The 17988-nt window shown below is 43.3% G+C and overlaps 3 protein-coding genes across 4 annotated transcripts; 1 reads left to right on the top strand and 2 right to left on the bottom strand.

The window, feature by feature from the left end:
* Positions 1-454: 454 nt before the first annotated feature.
* Positions 455-5646, bottom strand: atg14 (autophagy related 14). The gene is made up of 9 exons (XM_029729697.1): positions 5168-5646; positions 4223-4285; positions 4052-4094; positions 3812-3893; positions 3101-3338; positions 2407-2636; positions 1891-2099; positions 1608-1693; positions 455-1541 (listed from the first exon to the last, which is right to left on the bottom strand). The coding sequence occupies exons 1-9, from the start codon at positions 5440-5442 to the stop codon at positions 1241-1243; spliced, it is 1527 nt and encodes a 508-aa protein (XP_029585557.1). The 5' UTR covers positions 5443-5646; the 3' UTR covers positions 455-1240.
* A 129-nt stretch (positions 5647-5775) lies between these two features.
* tbpl2 (TATA box binding protein like 2) lies at positions 5776-9962 on the bottom strand. Its single transcript, XM_029729696.1, has 7 exons — positions 9683-9962; positions 9175-9458; positions 8191-8278; positions 7953-8044; positions 7509-7676; positions 7045-7139; positions 5776-6004 (listed from the first exon to the last, which is right to left on the bottom strand). Exons 1-7 carry the CDS (start codon positions 9725-9727, stop codon positions 5928-5930), a joined length of 849 nt encoding a protein of 282 aa, XP_029585556.1. The 5' UTR covers positions 9728-9962; the 3' UTR covers positions 5776-5927.
* Positions 9963-10262: 300 nt separating this feature from the next.
* Positions 10263-17221, top strand: jmjd7 (jumonji domain containing 7). 2 transcript variants are annotated; one of them, XM_029729694.1, is made up of 8 exons: positions 10263-10512; positions 10620-10773; positions 10845-11098; positions 11705-11761; positions 12350-12445; positions 14619-14695; positions 14833-14992; positions 16940-17221. In XM_029729694.1, exons 1-8 carry the CDS (start codon positions 10407-10409, stop codon positions 17026-17028), a joined length of 993 nt encoding a protein of 330 aa, XP_029585554.1. In that variant the 5' UTR covers positions 10263-10406; the 3' UTR covers positions 17029-17221. The 2 variants fall into 2 exon arrangements, with proteins under 2 accessions (XP_029585554.1, XP_029585555.1); XM_029729695.1 differs by lacking the exon at positions 11705-11761.
* The last annotated feature ends 767 nt before the right edge of the window (positions 17222-17988 follow it).

Below are 17988 nucleotides of genomic sequence, written 5' to 3'. Positions count from 1 at the left end.
TAATAGCTGAAATAAATAAATAATTCTCTCTAATATTATTCTGACATTTCACATTCTTAAAATAAAGTGGTGATCCTAACTGACCTAAGACAGGGAATTTTTACTAGGATTAAATGTCTGGAATTGTGAAAAACTGAGTTTAAATGTATTTGGCTAAGGTGTATGTAAACTTCCGACCTCAACTGTATAGTGTCCTATCATTTAAGCCACCTATGTCACTGTTCGAATCACCTGTAGTAATAAGACCCACAGAACACACCAATGAGGTTTTAGGCACCTACGTTATTATAAATAGTATAAATCGACCCTTTTGAGGAAAACAAATGCCACTAGTTCTCCCCCCAACATTGAATTGCTGCAGTCAAGTTTTGTCCCATCCTCTTCCCCCCCCCAAACACACACACACACACACACACACAGTAAGTAAACAGCATTTGAAGTAAAACAAAGAAAGTGCCATGCCATCATTTAGTGAGAATAACTAAGGTCATGCCCCTTGTCTGACATTCGTCAGTCTTCAAAACACAATCCTTACACAAACCATTCTGATGTAATGCAGTATGAAGGAAGGGTCTGTCCCAAATGGCACCCTATTACCTATGTAGTGCACTACTTTTGACCAAGGCCCATAGGGCTCTGGTCAAAAGTTGTGCACTATATAAGGCATAGGGTACCATTTGGGATGTAGTAAAGAAACATTAAGAACCGACAATATGGATGGGGACACGGGAAAGCAACAGAAGCTCCAGTCTCTCTTTGAAAAATCTTCTCACAACTACTGGGATGGAGCGTGCGGATGGCCGAGAGTTGTGAGAGACTACTCTTTGAATAACACCCTCCCCAAGCGACAGTCTTTCGCACTATAACCATTTTTACCAGAAGAATCACTGCTGTCAGTGACAACATTCTCCTTCTTTATAAAGTGAGCGATACATTTCCCTTCCTCCCACAGGGATTCAGTCATGCAATTTAGTAAAAACAAATATCCCTTCTTGGTGGTAGTGGACCAGGACTGCAGGCTGACTACAGGCATAGGCCAGAACAGAACAGTCTCTGTGTGGTGGTAGTGCTGCATAGCTCCAGCCAGTCCTGGGGTGTATTCATTAGACACCAAACGGACTGAAACACTACCAGAACTTGTTTAATAAAAAAAAACACTTGTTTTCCTTCTACGTTGCAAAACGTTTTCTCTAGTGTGCCCTAATATATACGACCCTGGCCAGTGAGCCTCCAGCGTCCCTCAGCGCTGGCCGGTGTAGGCCCGAAACCAGGAGGTGACGGATGCTGCTGCTGAGGAGATCATGCCCCCGGCCTGGCCCACGGGCTGGGACACCTGCATGGCCGTGCTCTGGGACAGGTCCATGGGTTGGGAGGGGATGTCACAGAAGCGCGGGCTGGGGACCGTTTCCCAGTCTGTCCCCAGGTCTGTCTCCTCATCCGTCACCATCTCATCCCCGCTTTCCTCCGCCGGGCCGGCCGCCTCCGGCTCCACAAACTCCATGGAGTCCTCCAGGTCAGCAGTCACCTCGTACGGACCCGTCCTGCACAGAGAGAGAGTCAGGCGGTGTCCCAAATAGCAATCTACTTATGACAAGAGATCTTCTTACCTGCCCAGGTTTTTGTTGTCAGGAGAGACCAGGAACATGATGTTCCTCAGGGTGTGGTGAGGGTGCAGCAGCTCACTCTCAACATGCTGCACAGGAATACACACAACTGGTTAGTGGCGTGCATCTCCAGTGTGGGCTGATACATACAAGCTAGATCAATCACGTAACAAAGTGATTAACAGTAGCACGGCCTAGAACCCAGAAGAGAAAGCAGCAGCACAGTGGCAAGGAAAATATACTGCCAGAAGGAAGAAACTTCTAGACGAACCATGCTCTGTAGTACCTGTGAGAAGCAGAGGTGAAGGATGTTGGTGTTGAGCTTGGTGACAGCCCGGGTGAACCTGTACCTGCTCAGGCTGTCACCACAGAACTCACTGTTACACAACTTCTTGGGCAGATTGACATCCAGGATGTGAGAGAGGATGTTGATGAGCTGGGTAGCAAAACAGAGGGCTGCACTGATGGTGTGGGCTGGGTTGATGTGGTCCAGTTCTGGAAATGGAAGCTCTTCATGAGAACAAGTAGCCTTGGCACAGTACAAGTCAACATTGCAGATTGGTCACCTCTAAGGACTAGACGTTCCTCTCAATCGGCTAGTCGTTTGTCCTTGTCACATCTCAAAAGACAGATGATTTGATTATGATGTCTTATTTTGGTGAGAGTGTGGAGCTAGAAAAGTACACTAAAACATATAGTAAAATGTATGCACACACTGTACTGTGAGTCACTTTGGATAAAAGCCTCTACTAAATGGCATATATAATTACTACATACAACATATTTTGCTATAACGTCCTACCGGGCCCCTCGTTGGTGCTCTTCTCCTCCACCCAGCTGTAATAGGGGGAGCAGTCCCCGTTGCTGGGCAGCGTGACCCTGGGTCCGGTGATGCTAATGGAGGTCTCTCCATTCTGGTCATCCCAGATCCAGCGCCCTGACAGGTAGGTGGTGCGGCGAGCCTCAGCCAACTCACTCACCGTGCTGGAGGTCAGGGCCAAGTCACACTCCGACAACACGTCTGCTGGGTCCCTGAGGGAAAGGAGCAAAGAGAGGGAGAGACTGTCATTACAGACTGTCATTACAGGAAGAGCATCTCTATAACTAAGTCAAACAGCAGATGAGAGGTCCCTCAGCATGCACTTTCAAATTTGAATCAAGAATCAGCTGACCCAAATCCTAAAACAACAACCAATGTCTCAATTGGACAGAGAGCCTTGGTATCGGTGCTGTCCTTAAAAACTAAAGCCCAGCTTCATAATGCTGGCCAGCCATGGATGGAGTAATATTTAATACTTGGCTCTGGCCAACGCTGTATGACAGTGGTTCTCAAAGCTCTCCTCAAGGACCCCCTGCTGTTCCATATATTTGATCTAGTCGAGTGCTAGCACACGTGATTCAACTTGTTAACGTATCATCAAGCCCTTGTTTCGGTGAATCGGGTGAGTTGGTGTAAAATACACTTCAAATAAACTTGAAACCATGGCAATGCTTACCTGCTACCCTGTTTCTCCTCCTGTGTGGGGAAGATGTGAGCGGTGAGCTCCAGGATGTGTCCTCTGCGGACCTCAGCCAGGTGCTCCAGACGACCCTGCAGCTCCTTGCCCCTCTTCTCCAGCAGCTCTCCCAGCCGACGGTTGTGTCTCTCGATCTTGTCCCTCTTCTCCTGGTGGCGGCTGGCCCGCCGCTGCAGCCTCTGGCTTTCCTCCTGGGAGCGAAGCAGCAGGTCCTTACCTGGGAGAAGAGGGAGAGATAATAAGTTGATTGACTAATATGGGTCAGGTGGCAGCCTACTCCACTACTTTTGACCAGGGCCCATAGGGCCTGCACTAAATAGGGAATGGGGTGCTATTTGAAATGCAAGCCAATGTCTTGCACCATTTCAGGTTTGACTGTTGTTTTAGACAGGCTACATGAAGACATGGGTATGAGGAAGAGAATAAATCAAGATGATTATTTTAATCATGTACAATATAATAGAACAGTCAAATCGTGCATTGTCATTTACACTCACCTCCATATGTATTTGGACAGTGAAGCTAACATTTTAAATTCGAGATCAAATGTTTCATATGAGGCGACAGTACAGAATGTCACCTTTTATTGGAGGGTATTTCATACATATCTGTTTTACGGTTTAGAAATGGAGGTGATTATCACTGATTTGAATGTCTGATTTGAATGGCTGTCAAGGCCATGTAACTCACCACTTTTCACCTCTTCATTCCCACAACCAATAGCCTCCTTCAGCTGCTCTATTTTCATCTTGCATGACATGATCTTCCATTTCTGAATGAATGAAACAATACACATGCTAAGGGTAGATGGGAGTTGAAGAGAACAGGCAGGCTATTGATGCATTTGAAAAACATACCTCACGTAGGGCAGCGTAAATTTACGAGAATTTATATAAATATGGGAGGCCCTCGCCTCATAATTCAACTTACCAGCTGATCTGCCTGGACTTTCTTGTCCATGGCTGTAATGACCCTGTAATAAAGAGTAGAGTGTAATATCAACATGGTTAATATAAACCATGGAAGGTAGGAATGCAAATGCTTGAAAACTGCAAAGTATTATTTAGCATATTCAAGATAACTGCAAATATTATACTGTACATCTGTTGGAAACGCTCTTTCTCCTCCTTCAGCATTTTAAGTCTTTCCAATTTTTCAGTGTATCTAGGAAAAAAATTGTTACCATTAGAAAACCTAGTGTTACTTTTGATGACATCACAGCAGAATTAGTAAATGCCGCGTTCTAAACAACTGAGAACTCGGGGGAAATATGAGGCCTGACTGAGAAAAATCGATTTAACGGTCATCCAACTCGGAATTCCAACTCCGGAACTCGGGCCTCCTTCTAGTGCTCCGACTTTCCGACCTGAAGATCACTGACGTCATGATTTGACCCCGTATTTCTCCGAGTTCCCAGTTGTTTTGAATGCGGCAACAGTGCCCACTCCAAGCAGGTGTTGGCAAGAGTGTGGCCTAGCTTTTTATTTAACTAGGCAAGTCAGTTAAGAACAAATTCTTATTTACAATGCTAGGGAGGCCTACTTCACACAAACCAGTTGAGATGTAATATACTTTAAAAAAAAATACAATGTAGTCATTTGATTATGAAAAATACAAAAAGTATGTCAGTCACAGTGGAAGTAAAGTATGAATAGTTATTCGCGACTACAAAGAGTCATGACGTAACGATGACAGTTATTTTCCGTTTCAAGACACTAGAAAGTTAGCTACTGTATGTACTGTGTTGAGTAGGAGAAAGTTGGTGCTCAAATGACATGATTCAAAATAACATATAGCTAAGTGTTGTGCAATCTAGGCCAATAACGTTCCGAAAACAGCCTTACTGTTACATGTGTAAACAAGCTAGCTAGCTAGCTAACGTTTTGCTAAAGGTGTTGGTTGTAGCTAAACAACATAGCTAGCTAGCCAGCCAGTTTGATTGTTGGTAGCTATTAAATGCAATGTTAGCAGATGATGCATAGCCAACATTTCATAAAGCCTTTATTTAGAGCTGTGTTATGAAGTTAGCTGAATGTAAACACGCACCGTTCAGGGTTTCTACCGTCGAAGTATATGAAATCGCCTGCATGGATGCATCGGGCGCACGTCAGCCTGCGCCTGGCGGTGTTGCAGAGGGGACATCGCTCCACGGCGACATACAAACCCTCCGCATCGTCCACAGACTCCACCATTTGAGACCCAGGGGAACCTGTGGTGGTTGTGGAGTGGAGGAGGTGCGAGCGAAGCTGTGGCCGAGCCCCGGGCTGCGCTCCCAAAGTCCCTTCGCCAGAGCGGACTTCGCTTCGCAGTGAGGATGCCATGATGAACTGCCGTTCAAGCGCTAGCTAAATTCTAGCTACTGGTATCGAGTCTGAGTTGTCACTACTTATTGTAAATGTTACGGATATATTTACCACCGTAATGCCGTCATGTTCAGTCATGGAATATATTGCTGCTGTTAGCTAGCCCGCAGCGAACTGTGGCACTGTATTTTGCATGAGATGGTTTGTTTACGTACGTACGGTCACGTGGGCATATGGAAATTCCATTTGCTGTAGATTTACAAAACATCTACTGCATGATGTATAACATGCAAACTTCTCTTCTTAGAAGGTCCTGTATTCCATTAGAGATTAATTCATTACACAAGTCTGTTACAAGTTGCCCATCTACACACTTTATTTTACACTCCAGAAGTGCAACACACACAACATTAAACAATTTAGGACGCATTTCTTTTACACAAATGAAGATTAAGTGCATCAAATGCTTTCGTCGTCTTCACACAAAAATCAGCGAAGGCACTTCATTGCTTTCTGAATCCCTTCAGAATGGGGTATATGTTCTCAAAGGCTTCATAGATTTCTCGACGTTCTTTAGCTCCTGAAAGAAAATGGAGAGTACGTCTGGCTACATGTTGTTACGTGAACATTAAATCAACATTTATTTTTCAAATATGAAAAGCAAGCATGGTCATCATAGTACCGTATTAGACACACTCAGGTAGGCCCCTCCCTGTTAGGCGTAACAATCAATACCCAGTACAGTAGGTGGCGGGCAATGTGGAAGAGCGACCCGGTGAGAAAGTGGCAGAAGCAGATGTTATGTTTGAATTAGATGTCGCGTGGAGTTGAAATTAGAAGGATTGGATTACAGTGGCGAATGCAAAAGGAAACGAGAAGTAAAGTGGAATCTAGTAAATCCAAGCCTAGTTAGTTTTTGGTCAGAGTAAGGGTTTTGCATCGATGTTACCTAGGAGATCCGATTGAAGTCTCTACCAATTGTGGATGAGGTGGCATTGATGAGAGTAATGAGGTGGGTTTATTTTTGTGTGTATCTATGGAACAGAAGGCGTGTGCTCTGTGCCTCATTAAAGAGATCGGATTGGAATGTGTCGAGTGTGGCTCTTCGAAGCAGGGAGCCTAGCACGGCTGTCATCTCTGGGGTGGCACTAGAAGTAAAAGCAAAGAATATACAGTATGTGAAGAATTGGATCAAGTGGTTGGTGCACACAGACTGACCCGCATGGTGGATGGAGTGAGGAAGCCCACTCCGTTTATTTTAATGAAGAGTCTCTCCCTTCTCACGTGTATTTCGGTTGAATGAGAACCTTGGTGCCAGAAACCCATGCAGTGTTATTTATATGCCGGGACCCCAGTCAAATTAATGTTTTGTTTCAATACCTCGTACAGTAGGTGGCGGCAAGACACCAATAGGTATAGTCTGCCATAAAACCGTACAAGAATAGGCGTATTGAATACACAGTCAGTAGCCAAACGTTGAACGTTGCAGATAGAAATGCCATGAATAGAGCCGACACGATTCCATATGCCAGAGAAGCATTTGTTTTACGTAGCATATTTCTATCGGAATGTTATACAACAATGTCCTGCTAAACCCGCCCCAGTTGTCAACATACGTACCTGTCAGAACCACTTTTCCAGACACAAAGATCAGTAACACAATACGTGGTTTCACCATGCGATAGATCAAACCAGGAAACAGTTCTGGCACATAACTAGAGGGCCAAAAGGCATCACACAGTTAGTTACAGAAGAATAGGTTGCTCAGGTCTGGAGTATATTTGAATATTCTGTGAAAACAGATTATAAAATACACTAGTATTCAAGCAACAAAATGGAAGAGTCACTGACTAAAGGATGTCTGCTAATTGTTGTCTATAGAACAAACAGTCTATATTCCTTACATTTTTACACTCCCCCACATGCATTTAAAAGGAATAGACTACTGGTGTGTGGAATATGATGGTGGAAACTTTCCTGCCATTCTTGCACCAATGCATTGCTTTTAAAACGCACAAGAGGGCGTGAACAAGTGAACACTTCTGGAGAAGGTTAGAAAGGCCTAACACAGCCAGTAAATATACCTGCTGAACTGCTGATGATCCAGCAACAGACCCTCCAGCCTAATGGGGAAGCAGACGTCACAGCTCCCTACCATGTTATGGATCTTGAAGTCCAGGAATTTGGCAGGAAAGCCCAGCTTCTGCAGCACTCGAGCATACTTGCGGGAAGCTAAGCGACACTTCTCCTCACTGTCAGAATAGAAAGCAAAAACAGCATAGTGGCATTTCTCAAGTAATGAGAGGTACATACCTAATGTTTAAATGTAGTAAAAAAAAAATCAAGGACAGGGCCCTGGAAATGAGTTTGATACTGGTGTTCAGTAGGGCACACTAACACCACATCTAGCAACATAAACAAAGTGGGCTTTTATTGGAAAGTTCAGGTAATATCTCAATTTAACTCTGTTTAGAAACAGTTTCTTTCTACTGAACACAACCATGGTTCATACTGTCCTTACATCTCACCTCTTGGCTCCTGTGCAGACCATCTTTCCAGAGCTGAAGATGAGCGCTGTGGTCCTAGGCTCCAGTATTCGCATAATGACGGCGTCAAAACGCTGAAACATGAGTACAATGCCCACATGATAATGGAAAACTAAAGATCTGATCGTGACCAATTACCATCATTCAGGAAAACATAATTTGGAACAAGTTACACCATACTGTATATAAAACTAAGCATAGACTGGATATACTTGAATACCTTGGGGTTGTACTCTGCATTTCTGGCTTGTAGAACAATGGACTTCAGGTCCAGTGGGCAAGCCAGATTCACTGTGGATACAATATTCCTGGGCATAAACAAGAAAAGGGCTCACATGCAAGCACTGATCAATACAAGCAAGACAAGTAGGGGCCAAGCTGACATTGTACACTATTCCCTATTTAGTGCACCACTTTTGGCCAGAACCAACAAAATTCCCTCTGTATAGTGCACTACTTCATTTCCCAGGGCCGTATTCATTAGTGCAAACCCTAGTATTAGCAAAACGATTCACAACAGAAACCATTTAGATAGTCAAGGGCTACTCCAAACTCTCAGTTCCATTACACATAAGAGTCATTGGACGAAGCGTCTTATGTAGGGGGGAGTTCTGATAAGAGCTGCGACGCTCGGTTTGAACATTAAAAACGCACCTCTTGCAGGTACAGTTTTGGAAGCATAAGGACCTTATTTCTCACCGATATGAAAGATAAAGGTTAAATTGAGAAACACCTTTATAGGGTTAGGGATCCCGCACAGCCATATTTCCATGTTACAGCGCTTGTTTACAGAAAACAGACCGAAGACAGAGTGGACTACATGTGCTAATTAGCATCTCCAAACATCTGTGTATAAAAGGAAGACAGATGCCACAAACGTGTCGTTACTGAAAAATACTGGTCAGCCGCAACTGTTAAAACAGTGTATATTATGCATTTGTGAAATTATCTTAATGTGTTATGAAAGTAGATTTATGTTTCAAGAATGGTACCACAATTGAGAATCGATTCACCTTCAGGTTGAGCATTTGGCTGTTTTTGCTTCCATAGACAATTCAGCCTTTAAAACAGAACATGTAAGGTCATTGGGCTAAGAAGTAACGTTACTCCTTTATTCCAATATTGGGCTAAGTTGAGTAAACCGTTTACGTTGCAAAACGTTTTGCTAAGATGTTGGGTTGTATTCATAATGCACATTACGCACTGTAACATGGGGATGATTCCAGAACTCTCAGCCACTGGGGTCACGGGTGTCATGGGACAGAAGGTAGAGGCTCCCAGCATGGCCACCTTTTTAGGGTCAGTCTCAGCAGACCCCTCTTGCCTATAGGCATCGAAGACGCCACTGTCTTGTGTCACGTTAGCATTAGAAGCAGCATTTCCACTGGTCTCTTCCGGCAAGCAGCTGAGATCCAGATCTTTCCCGACCTCCTTCTCCGGATGGCTCAAGGAGGAGAGGTAGGACGGGTCCTGAAGCTGAGGGGGGCCCTTCATGCCCAGACACAAGAAAAAGACAATGGAGAGTGGAATTACATGGATTTTTTACTATAGGCTTATTGAAGATTAAACACCTGCTGGTTGAAATCTCAAATGTTGAGGTTAATTTAGCTGAATAATAAACTGTTTCTCCCACCTCCAAAACACTAGATTGACTGCTTTCATAATGCCCTTGACACTAGCAATCAGGACCACTGTGCATGTAGGGTACTTACTGGTACATTTGCAATTGGGTCATCCAATGCTGAATCTTCATCCATGATTGATCATGTAGAAACAAACAGGATTCACTTTTAAACACCACTGGGAGCCTTGGTGGTGTTCATTGATTGACAGACAGTTAAATTAAGTACAGGTGTGAATACTTTGTAGCAAACGCCCATGCCCCGCAGGAGTACAATATGGTGTAATTGCAGACCACAATTCGGGGAGTTTCTTGATGTGGGCATTCCTTGATATCAGGAAACGCCAATTGGTGTCTGCCATTGGTTAGTCCATTGATACCTGCCATTGGTCAGTTTCGGTGTTATGAGACTGGTTTCTTGACACAGATGATTTGTTTACATAGCAGGTTAGGAGAATGAGGTTAAGGTTAGGAAAAGGGTTAGGCTTAGCTACAATACTACAGTTGTCAACAACTGTTGTCCCCGACATGAAATAAACTGCCAGGGACCAATGGCGAGCGTCGGTGACATCAAGGAAACGCCGATATTAACAAACTATTCTAAAGTCTTCCACCAGAAGAGGGAGACAATTTGAGTCGAACTGCAGCAATCGTCTTGTAGAAGAAGTAGACGACGCATGCGCGCACAGAAGGTAAACAAATATGGAGACGTATGTGCACGTTTTTACTGTCTATTTTTGGGGGGACAAATATTGATATTACATGTTTTTTCTATGAATAATCTTCATCGGGATGTATAGAAGGAGCCCCAAAATATGTCCATTTTAAAACTGAATTCGTCTAATGGCAATGTAATGGCAGAAAATAAAACGTTAGATGCAGTGAAAAAGTGTTTGAGAGACTTCCCTCTGGAGGCACGTGGTAAGTTAACAGCATTATCCTCTAAAACAAAAAAAGGTTACGTTTGAAATACTGTAAATTTGTAGCCCACCTATTACATGCTTGGTGATGATCTTTATTCTTTTCAGAGCTATATCTCAATAAAACAGTGCCGTGTCTAGAACCGCCCTTTTCCCCACTTGAGTTCTACCGGGAATGGATTGGTCCAAATAAACCCTGCGTCATCAGGAATGCTTTCAGTCATTGGCCAGCCTTGTCCAAATGGAATCCCTCCCATCTCCGGTACGTGTGTGTGCGCGCACTGAGTGTACTGGAGTGAGCACTGGAGTACTATCATCTTCTTTTTACTTCAGGGAAGTGGTGGGTTCAAAGGTCATCAGTGTGGCCGTGACCCCAAATGGCTATGCAGACGCAGTTAACCAGGACCGCTTTGTCATGCCTGAGGAGCGGCTGATGACCTTCTCCTCTCTGCTGGATGTTGTGGAGGGGAAGGTGGAGAGCAGGGGAGTGTTCTACGTCCAGAAACAGTGTTCCAACCTGACCGAGGAGCTACCAGAGCTGACTGGGGACGTGGAGGCTCACATACCCTGGATGAGTGAAGCCCTCGGTGAGTTCCATACCAGGCATATACATCATCTAGAATAAGGTTTTGTCTCACATGGCACCCTATTCCCTATATAGTTCATCACTTTAAAAAGGTTTGCTCTACATAGGAAATAGGCTGCCATTTTGGATGCAGCCTCTGTCTGTGTCTGAAATAAGGCTCTGACCATAGGTAGGGCACTAAAGGCCTAAAAGGAATAGGGTGTCATTTTAAGACGCATAGCAATAAAAACAACTGTAGAACTATAGAATAGATACCTAGAAATTAGATTTGCCAGTTAATAAAACACACAGTGCATACACTTTTAAAAACGTGACAGGGATATCACAAAGTCAGAGACTTGTTTCCACTGTGGTCCCTATAACTTACAAAAAATAAACAAACACAAATGATGATCAAACATAAAGTGAATGGTGTCTAATCAGCATCAGATAGAAGTAGAGGCAGTTTGGAAAGGCAGTCTCTGGTATGGCTTCAGTGGAGACTGTTAGTCAGGGTCTGGGAGAAAGTCAGTCTGACAGACAGGCAGAGCTCTTCTTCAGGTCTCCTTTCATCTCCGACATTCATTGTAATTCCAGGCTTCAGTGTTTTATTTTTATTTTTCCCTAGGGAAGTTACCAGATGCAGTGAATTTCTGGTTAGGAGAAGCCAGTGCAGTCACGTCGAGTAAGTAGTGTTCTAGTGACATCTACATTGAGATAGCAACACGGCTATTTGCATGTCTTTGATGAATAAAATGAATGTAAAGTTACAGAACGAAGGGCTCGATTCAATCACATCCGCTTTAACCAACATCTGCATAGCGGTTGTTTTGGCAGTGTAAGAGGAGGAACTGCGTTAGAGCTGTCAAATCCACAAGCGGACATTGCCATTGGCTGCACGGAGTCACACTAACAGAAATCCCATGTAGCCTTGTTTTTAAGTTGGAACACTGGAATGTGAGATGTGATCTACACCTCCATTATGATGATAGAAACCCTCATTATTTAGTTTCATGGTTTTTCTATTTGAGCGTAATTATGTCTCTACAGACTACACTTTCTTGTGCTGAACTTCTAAAGTGAGTGGGACGGTGTGGCTTTGTGACAGTGATGCAAGAGCAGCGGCTCACCAATGTGACGGCTCCAACGCAGTTCCACCTCCGACACCACCAAAACATCAGCTATGTGGGTGTCTGCTGTCGCCGGTCAATGCTTGATCCGATTGAATCTAGGCCTAACTTCAGAACTTGAAATCAGTGTATTTGTTTCCCAGTGCACAAGGACCACTATGAGAACCTGTACTGTGTCATCACTGGAGAGAAACACTTCATCCTTCTCCCTCCGTCTGACCGGCCCTTTATACCTTATGGTAAGACATTCAGTCTCAACTATATATATATTGTGGCAGACCAGGGGGTTGGGTCAAAACGTTTACACAGATCAGACACGGACAGAATATGATTAGCTCAGTTTCAAAGGTGTTTATTAAAATAATAGTCCAAAAGAAACCCTCTCCAGGATACTGTCTTCTGGTCTTCTGGGCTCCAGGTCTTGCTGTCTCGTCTCCAACTATACGGGAGTTCTTTCCTCCCCCAGTCTCTTCCCTGTGTGTTGCACTTCTGGCAGCTTTATGGGACTTGTACAGCTGGTGAGCAATCAGCCCTTGATTACTCACAAATCCCCAATTAGTCCTGGCCGGAGAGCCCGTCGAGACCTGGCACGTCCAGCAGATGGAGCCATCGCCACGTGATGTATATGCCGTCTGTCACCAGGTTTCAACGAGTCTCCCCCTAGTGGCTGACCTGCTGTACGCTACAATATATATATATTTGTATGTACAGTTGAAGTCAGAAGTTTACATACACTTAGGTTGGAGTCATTAAAACTCGTTTTTCAAACACTCAACAAATTTCTTGTTAACAAACTATAGTTTTGGCATGTCGGTTAGGAACATCTACTTTGTGCATTTTGTAATTTTTTACAACAATTGTTTACAGACAATTTCACTTTCACTGTATCACAATTCCAGTGGGTCAGAAGTTTACATACACTAAGTTGACTGTGCCTTTAAACAGCTTGGAAAATTCCAGGAAATGATGTCATGGCTTTTGAAGCTTCTGATAGGCTAATTGACTAATCATTTTAGTCAATTGGAGGTGTATCTGTGGATGTATTTCAAGGCCTAGCTTCAAACTCAGTGCCTCTTTGCTTGACATCATGGGAAAATCAAAAGAAATCAGCCAAGACCTCAGAAAAAAAATTGTAGACCTCTGCAAGTCTGGTTCATTCTTGGGAGCAATTTCCAAACGCCTGAAGGTACCACATTCATCTGTACAAACAATAGTACGCAAGTATAAACACCATGGGACCACGCAGCCGTCATACCGTCTCCTAGAGATGAACGTAAAATCAATGCAAATCAATGCCAGAACAACAGCAAAGGACCTTGTGAAGATGCTGGAGGAAACAGGTACAAAAGTATCTATATCCACAGTAAAACAAGTCCTATATCGACATAACCTGAAAGGCCGCTCAGCAAGGAAGAAGCCGCTGCTCCAAAACTACCATTAAAAACCCAGACTACGGTTTGCAACTGCACATGGGAACAAAGATCGTACTTTTTAGAGAAATGTCCTCTGGTCTGATGAAACAAAAATAGAACTGTTTGGCCATAATGACCATCGCTATGTTTGGAGGAAAAAGGGGGAGGCTTGCAAGCTGACGAACACCATCCCAACTGTGAAGCACAGGGGTGGCAGCATCATGTTGTGGGGGTGCTTTGCTGCAGGAGAGACTGGTGCACTTCACAAAATAGATGGCATCATGAGGCAGGAAAATTATGTGGATATATTGAAGCAACATCTCAAGACATCAGTCAGGAAGTTAAAGCTTGAACGCAAATGAGTCTTCCAAATGGACCCCAAGCATACTTCCAAAGTTGTGGAAAAATGGCTTAAGGACAACAAAGTCAAGGTATTGGAGTGGCCATCACAAAGCCCTGACCTCAATCCCAAAGAAAGATTGTGGGCAGAACTGAAAAGGCGTGTGCGAGCAAAGAGGCCTACAAACCTGACTCAGTTATACCAGCTCTGTCAGGAGGAATGGGCCAAAATTTACCCAACTTATTGTGGGAAGCTTGTGGAAGGCTACCCAAAAGTTTGACTCAAGTTAAACAATTTAAAGGCAATGCTGCCAAATACTAATTGAGTGTATGTAAACTTCTGACCCACTGGGAATGTGATGAAAGAAATAAAAGCTGAAATAAATTATTCTCTGTACTATTATTCTGACATTTCACATTCTTAAAATAAAGTGGTGATCCTAACTGACCTAAGACAGGGAATTTTTACTAGGATTAAATGTCAGGAATTGTGTAAAACTGAGTTTAAATGTATTTGGCTAAGGTGTGTGTAAACTTCCTACTTCAACGGTATATATCTCATTGTACAATATTAGACACTAAATTGTGTCCACGTCATGTTGTGCATCCTGTTATTTGTATGAAAAGCCCACTTTGTGGCCATGTATGTTTTTCTTCTCAGAGCACTACCAGCCTGCAGTGTACAGACAGAGAGAGGACGGGGACTTCGACGTGGTTGATGTGGCAGATTCAGACAAGGTGGGTTTGAGTGAATTGAGCCTATTAGATTATTTTTGATAGCAATCCACTGGCATTCTACACTCGATGTCAAAAACTTTTCCAGGTGAGATCTGATGATCTGCGCAGTGAAACAGCAATTCCCTTTCTCTTCCCAGGTTCCTTGGATACCATTGGACCCGTTAAAGCCAGACCTGGAGCTTTACCCTGACTACCGCCTGGCATGCCCACTCCATGTTACTGTCAAGGCCGGGGAGATGCTCTACCTGCCGTCTCTCTGGTTCCACCATGTTCGCCAGTCTCACGGTTGCATTGCAGGTACTACAACTAGTACTATACTATTACTTTCAGTTGTACTGTAACTTGAATTAGTACTGTTACTTCAACTAGTTCTGAACTGTTAGTACTACAATTAGTCCTTGTCATGTTACTTGAATTAGTACTGTACTGGTACTACAACTAGTACTGTTACTTCAACTAGTACTGTACGGTTACTTCAATTAGGACTGAACTGTTAGTACTACAATTAGTCCTTGCCGATTTTATATCGATACTGTGACTCCCAAGTATTATTTGTAAAAAAATATATATTTATCGTGCGTTCGGAAAGTATTCAGACCCCTTCCCTTTTCCACATTTTGTTACGTTACAGCCTTATTCTAAAATGTATTGCACCTTTTTGTTTCTCAATCTACACACAATACCCCATAATGACAAAGCGAAAACAGAAAATGTTGCACATTTATATATATAAAAAAAACGGAAATACATCATTTATATAAGTATTCAGACCCTTTGCTATGAGACTCGAAATTAAGGTGCATCCTGTTTCCATTGATCATCCTTGATGTTTCTACAACTTGATTGGAGTCCACCTGTGGTAAATATAATTGATTGGACATGATTTGGAAAAGCACACACCTGTCTATATAAGGTCCCACAGTTGACAGTGCATGTCAGAGAAAAAACCAAGCCATGAGATTGAAGGAATTGTCCGTAGAGCCCCGAGACAGGATTGTGTCGAGGCACAGATCTGGGGACAGGTACCAAAACATTTCTGCAGCATTGAAGGTCTTCAAGAACACAGTGGCCTCCATCATTCTTAAAAGGAAGACGTTTGGAACCACCAAGAATCTTCCTCGAGCTGGCCGCCAGACAAACTGAGCAATCGGGGGAGAAGGGCCTTGGCCAGGGAGGTGACCAAGAACCTGATGGAGACTCTGGAGCTCCAGAGTTCTTCTGTGGAGTTTGGCGAACCTTCCAGAAGGACAACCATCTCTGCAGCTCTCCACCAATCAGGCTTTTACGGTATAGAGTGGCCAGACGGAAAACAATCCTCAGTAAAAGGCACATGACAGCCCACTTGGAGTTTACCAAAAGGTACCTAATGGATTCTCAGACCATGAGAAACAAGATTCTCAGGTCTGATGGAACCAAGATTAAACTGTTTGGCCTGAATGACAAGTGTCACATCTGGAGAAAACCTGGCACCATCTCTACGGTGAAGCAAGGTGGTGGCAGCATCATGCTGTGGGTATGTTTTTCAGCGGCAGGGACTTGGAGACTAGTCGGGATCGAGGGAAAGGTGAACGGAGCAAAGTACAGAGAGATCCTTGTTGAAAACCTGCTCCAGAGCGCTCAGGACCTCAGATTGGGAACAACGACCCTAAGCACACAGCCAAGACAATGGAGGAGTGGCTTCGGGACAAGTCTTGAGTGGCCCGGACTTGAACCCAATCTCTGGAGAGACCTGAAAATAGCAGTGCAGCAACGCTCCCCATCCAACCTGACAGAGCTTGAGATGATCAGCAGAGAAGAATGGGAGAAACTCCCAAAATACAGGTGTGCCAAGCTTGTAGCATCATACCCAAGAAGACAGACTGTAATCGCTGCCAATGGTGCTTCAACAAAGTACTGAGTAAAGGGTCTGAATACTTATGTAAATGTGTTATTTCAGTTTTAGTATTTTTTGATACATTTGCAAATAATTCTACTAAACCTGTTTTTGCTTTGTCATGTGTAGATGAGAGAAGAAAAAAAAATGTAATCAATTTTAGAATAAGGCTGAAACGTAATAAAATATGGAAAGTCAAAGGGGATGTGAATACTTTCCAAATGCACTGTGTATATAATCACATCGTATCGGCACCGAAGTATCGTGATATTGTACAGCGAGGTTCCTGACAACACACGGCCTTACTATTGAGGCTCTGTTTCCAAGGATCGTGTATGTATCTTTAAACATGTTTTTGTTTTCTTCCTCAGTGAATTTCTGGTATGATATGGAGTATGACATCAAATACAACTACTTCCAGCTGGTGGAGTCGCTGGCTGGAGCTGTGGGCCCGCTTTGACATTTAAATCAATCTGATATACCAGCAAATGTCTTCATGGTAGTGTCTCAAATGGCAACCTATAACCTTTTATATAGTGCACTACTTTTGACCAGGGCCCATAGGGCTCTAGTTAAGTAGTTCAGCATATAGGGAATAAGGATACGTCCCAAATGGCACCCATGTAAATAAAGTGCTTGGTCTGAAAAAACAAGTTGAGTGTAATAAATATGTTTTTATTCTCCAGCAGAAAGAGAAGCACTGGGAGGGAATACAGTAAAAACACCAAGAACACTAAAATGAGGTTGGTGCAAAACAGAAAACAAAAGCTCATAAAATGTCTGAGAAGTGATCATTCCTAAAAGAGGAACATTCTGGTCCATAATCTGTAGTTTAAGACAAGTAATCATCATAGAAAAGGGGGGGTTATTAAGAACGAGGGTCAGCTACAGATTATACCAGCTAGTGAAAAAGAGTGGGATCGACTCATAAACAAGCCTAGGGTACGTTGAACCATGCAATCCTACTTAGGAACGAGCCAGTCGGTCAGCCTCCACACCCTTCATGCATAAATACTGATGCATACTGGCAGCAGATAGGTGCACCTGTACTACTGTCCCATCAAACACAATCCTATGTCTTAATGAAACCTCCAGTCTAGTTAAGGTCACAGTTCTGAATATTGTCAGTCAGATGGGGAAATACTGAATAACTAATAAACAGCAGAATATACTTCATTCTATATCATTTCCGGGTTTGACTGCACTTTTAAATCTTTGCGGTCTGTCTATGCACATTCATCTAGTCATGTACATACAATGCTTTAACCAAAACTAGAGAAAATATAGAGTTCTAGGCATGGCATTTTGAGAGGCTGTAAGAACCTTTTGGGTACCTGATAAGACTGTTTCTTGTTTATAACAAGTCTATCAATAACTGAAATACACAGTATTGTATGCACAGGTGATTAAAATATTGTTT

The sequence above is a fragment of the Salmo trutta genome, chromosome 33, assembly GCF_901001165.1.
Source record: "Salmo trutta chromosome 33, fSalTru1.1, whole genome shotgun sequence".
Lineage (NCBI taxonomy): Eukaryota > Metazoa > Chordata > Actinopteri > Salmoniformes > Salmonidae > Salmo > Salmo trutta.
The sequence above is the reverse complement of the archived record's forward strand: the minus strand, read 5'-3'. Positions and strand labels throughout refer to the sequence as shown.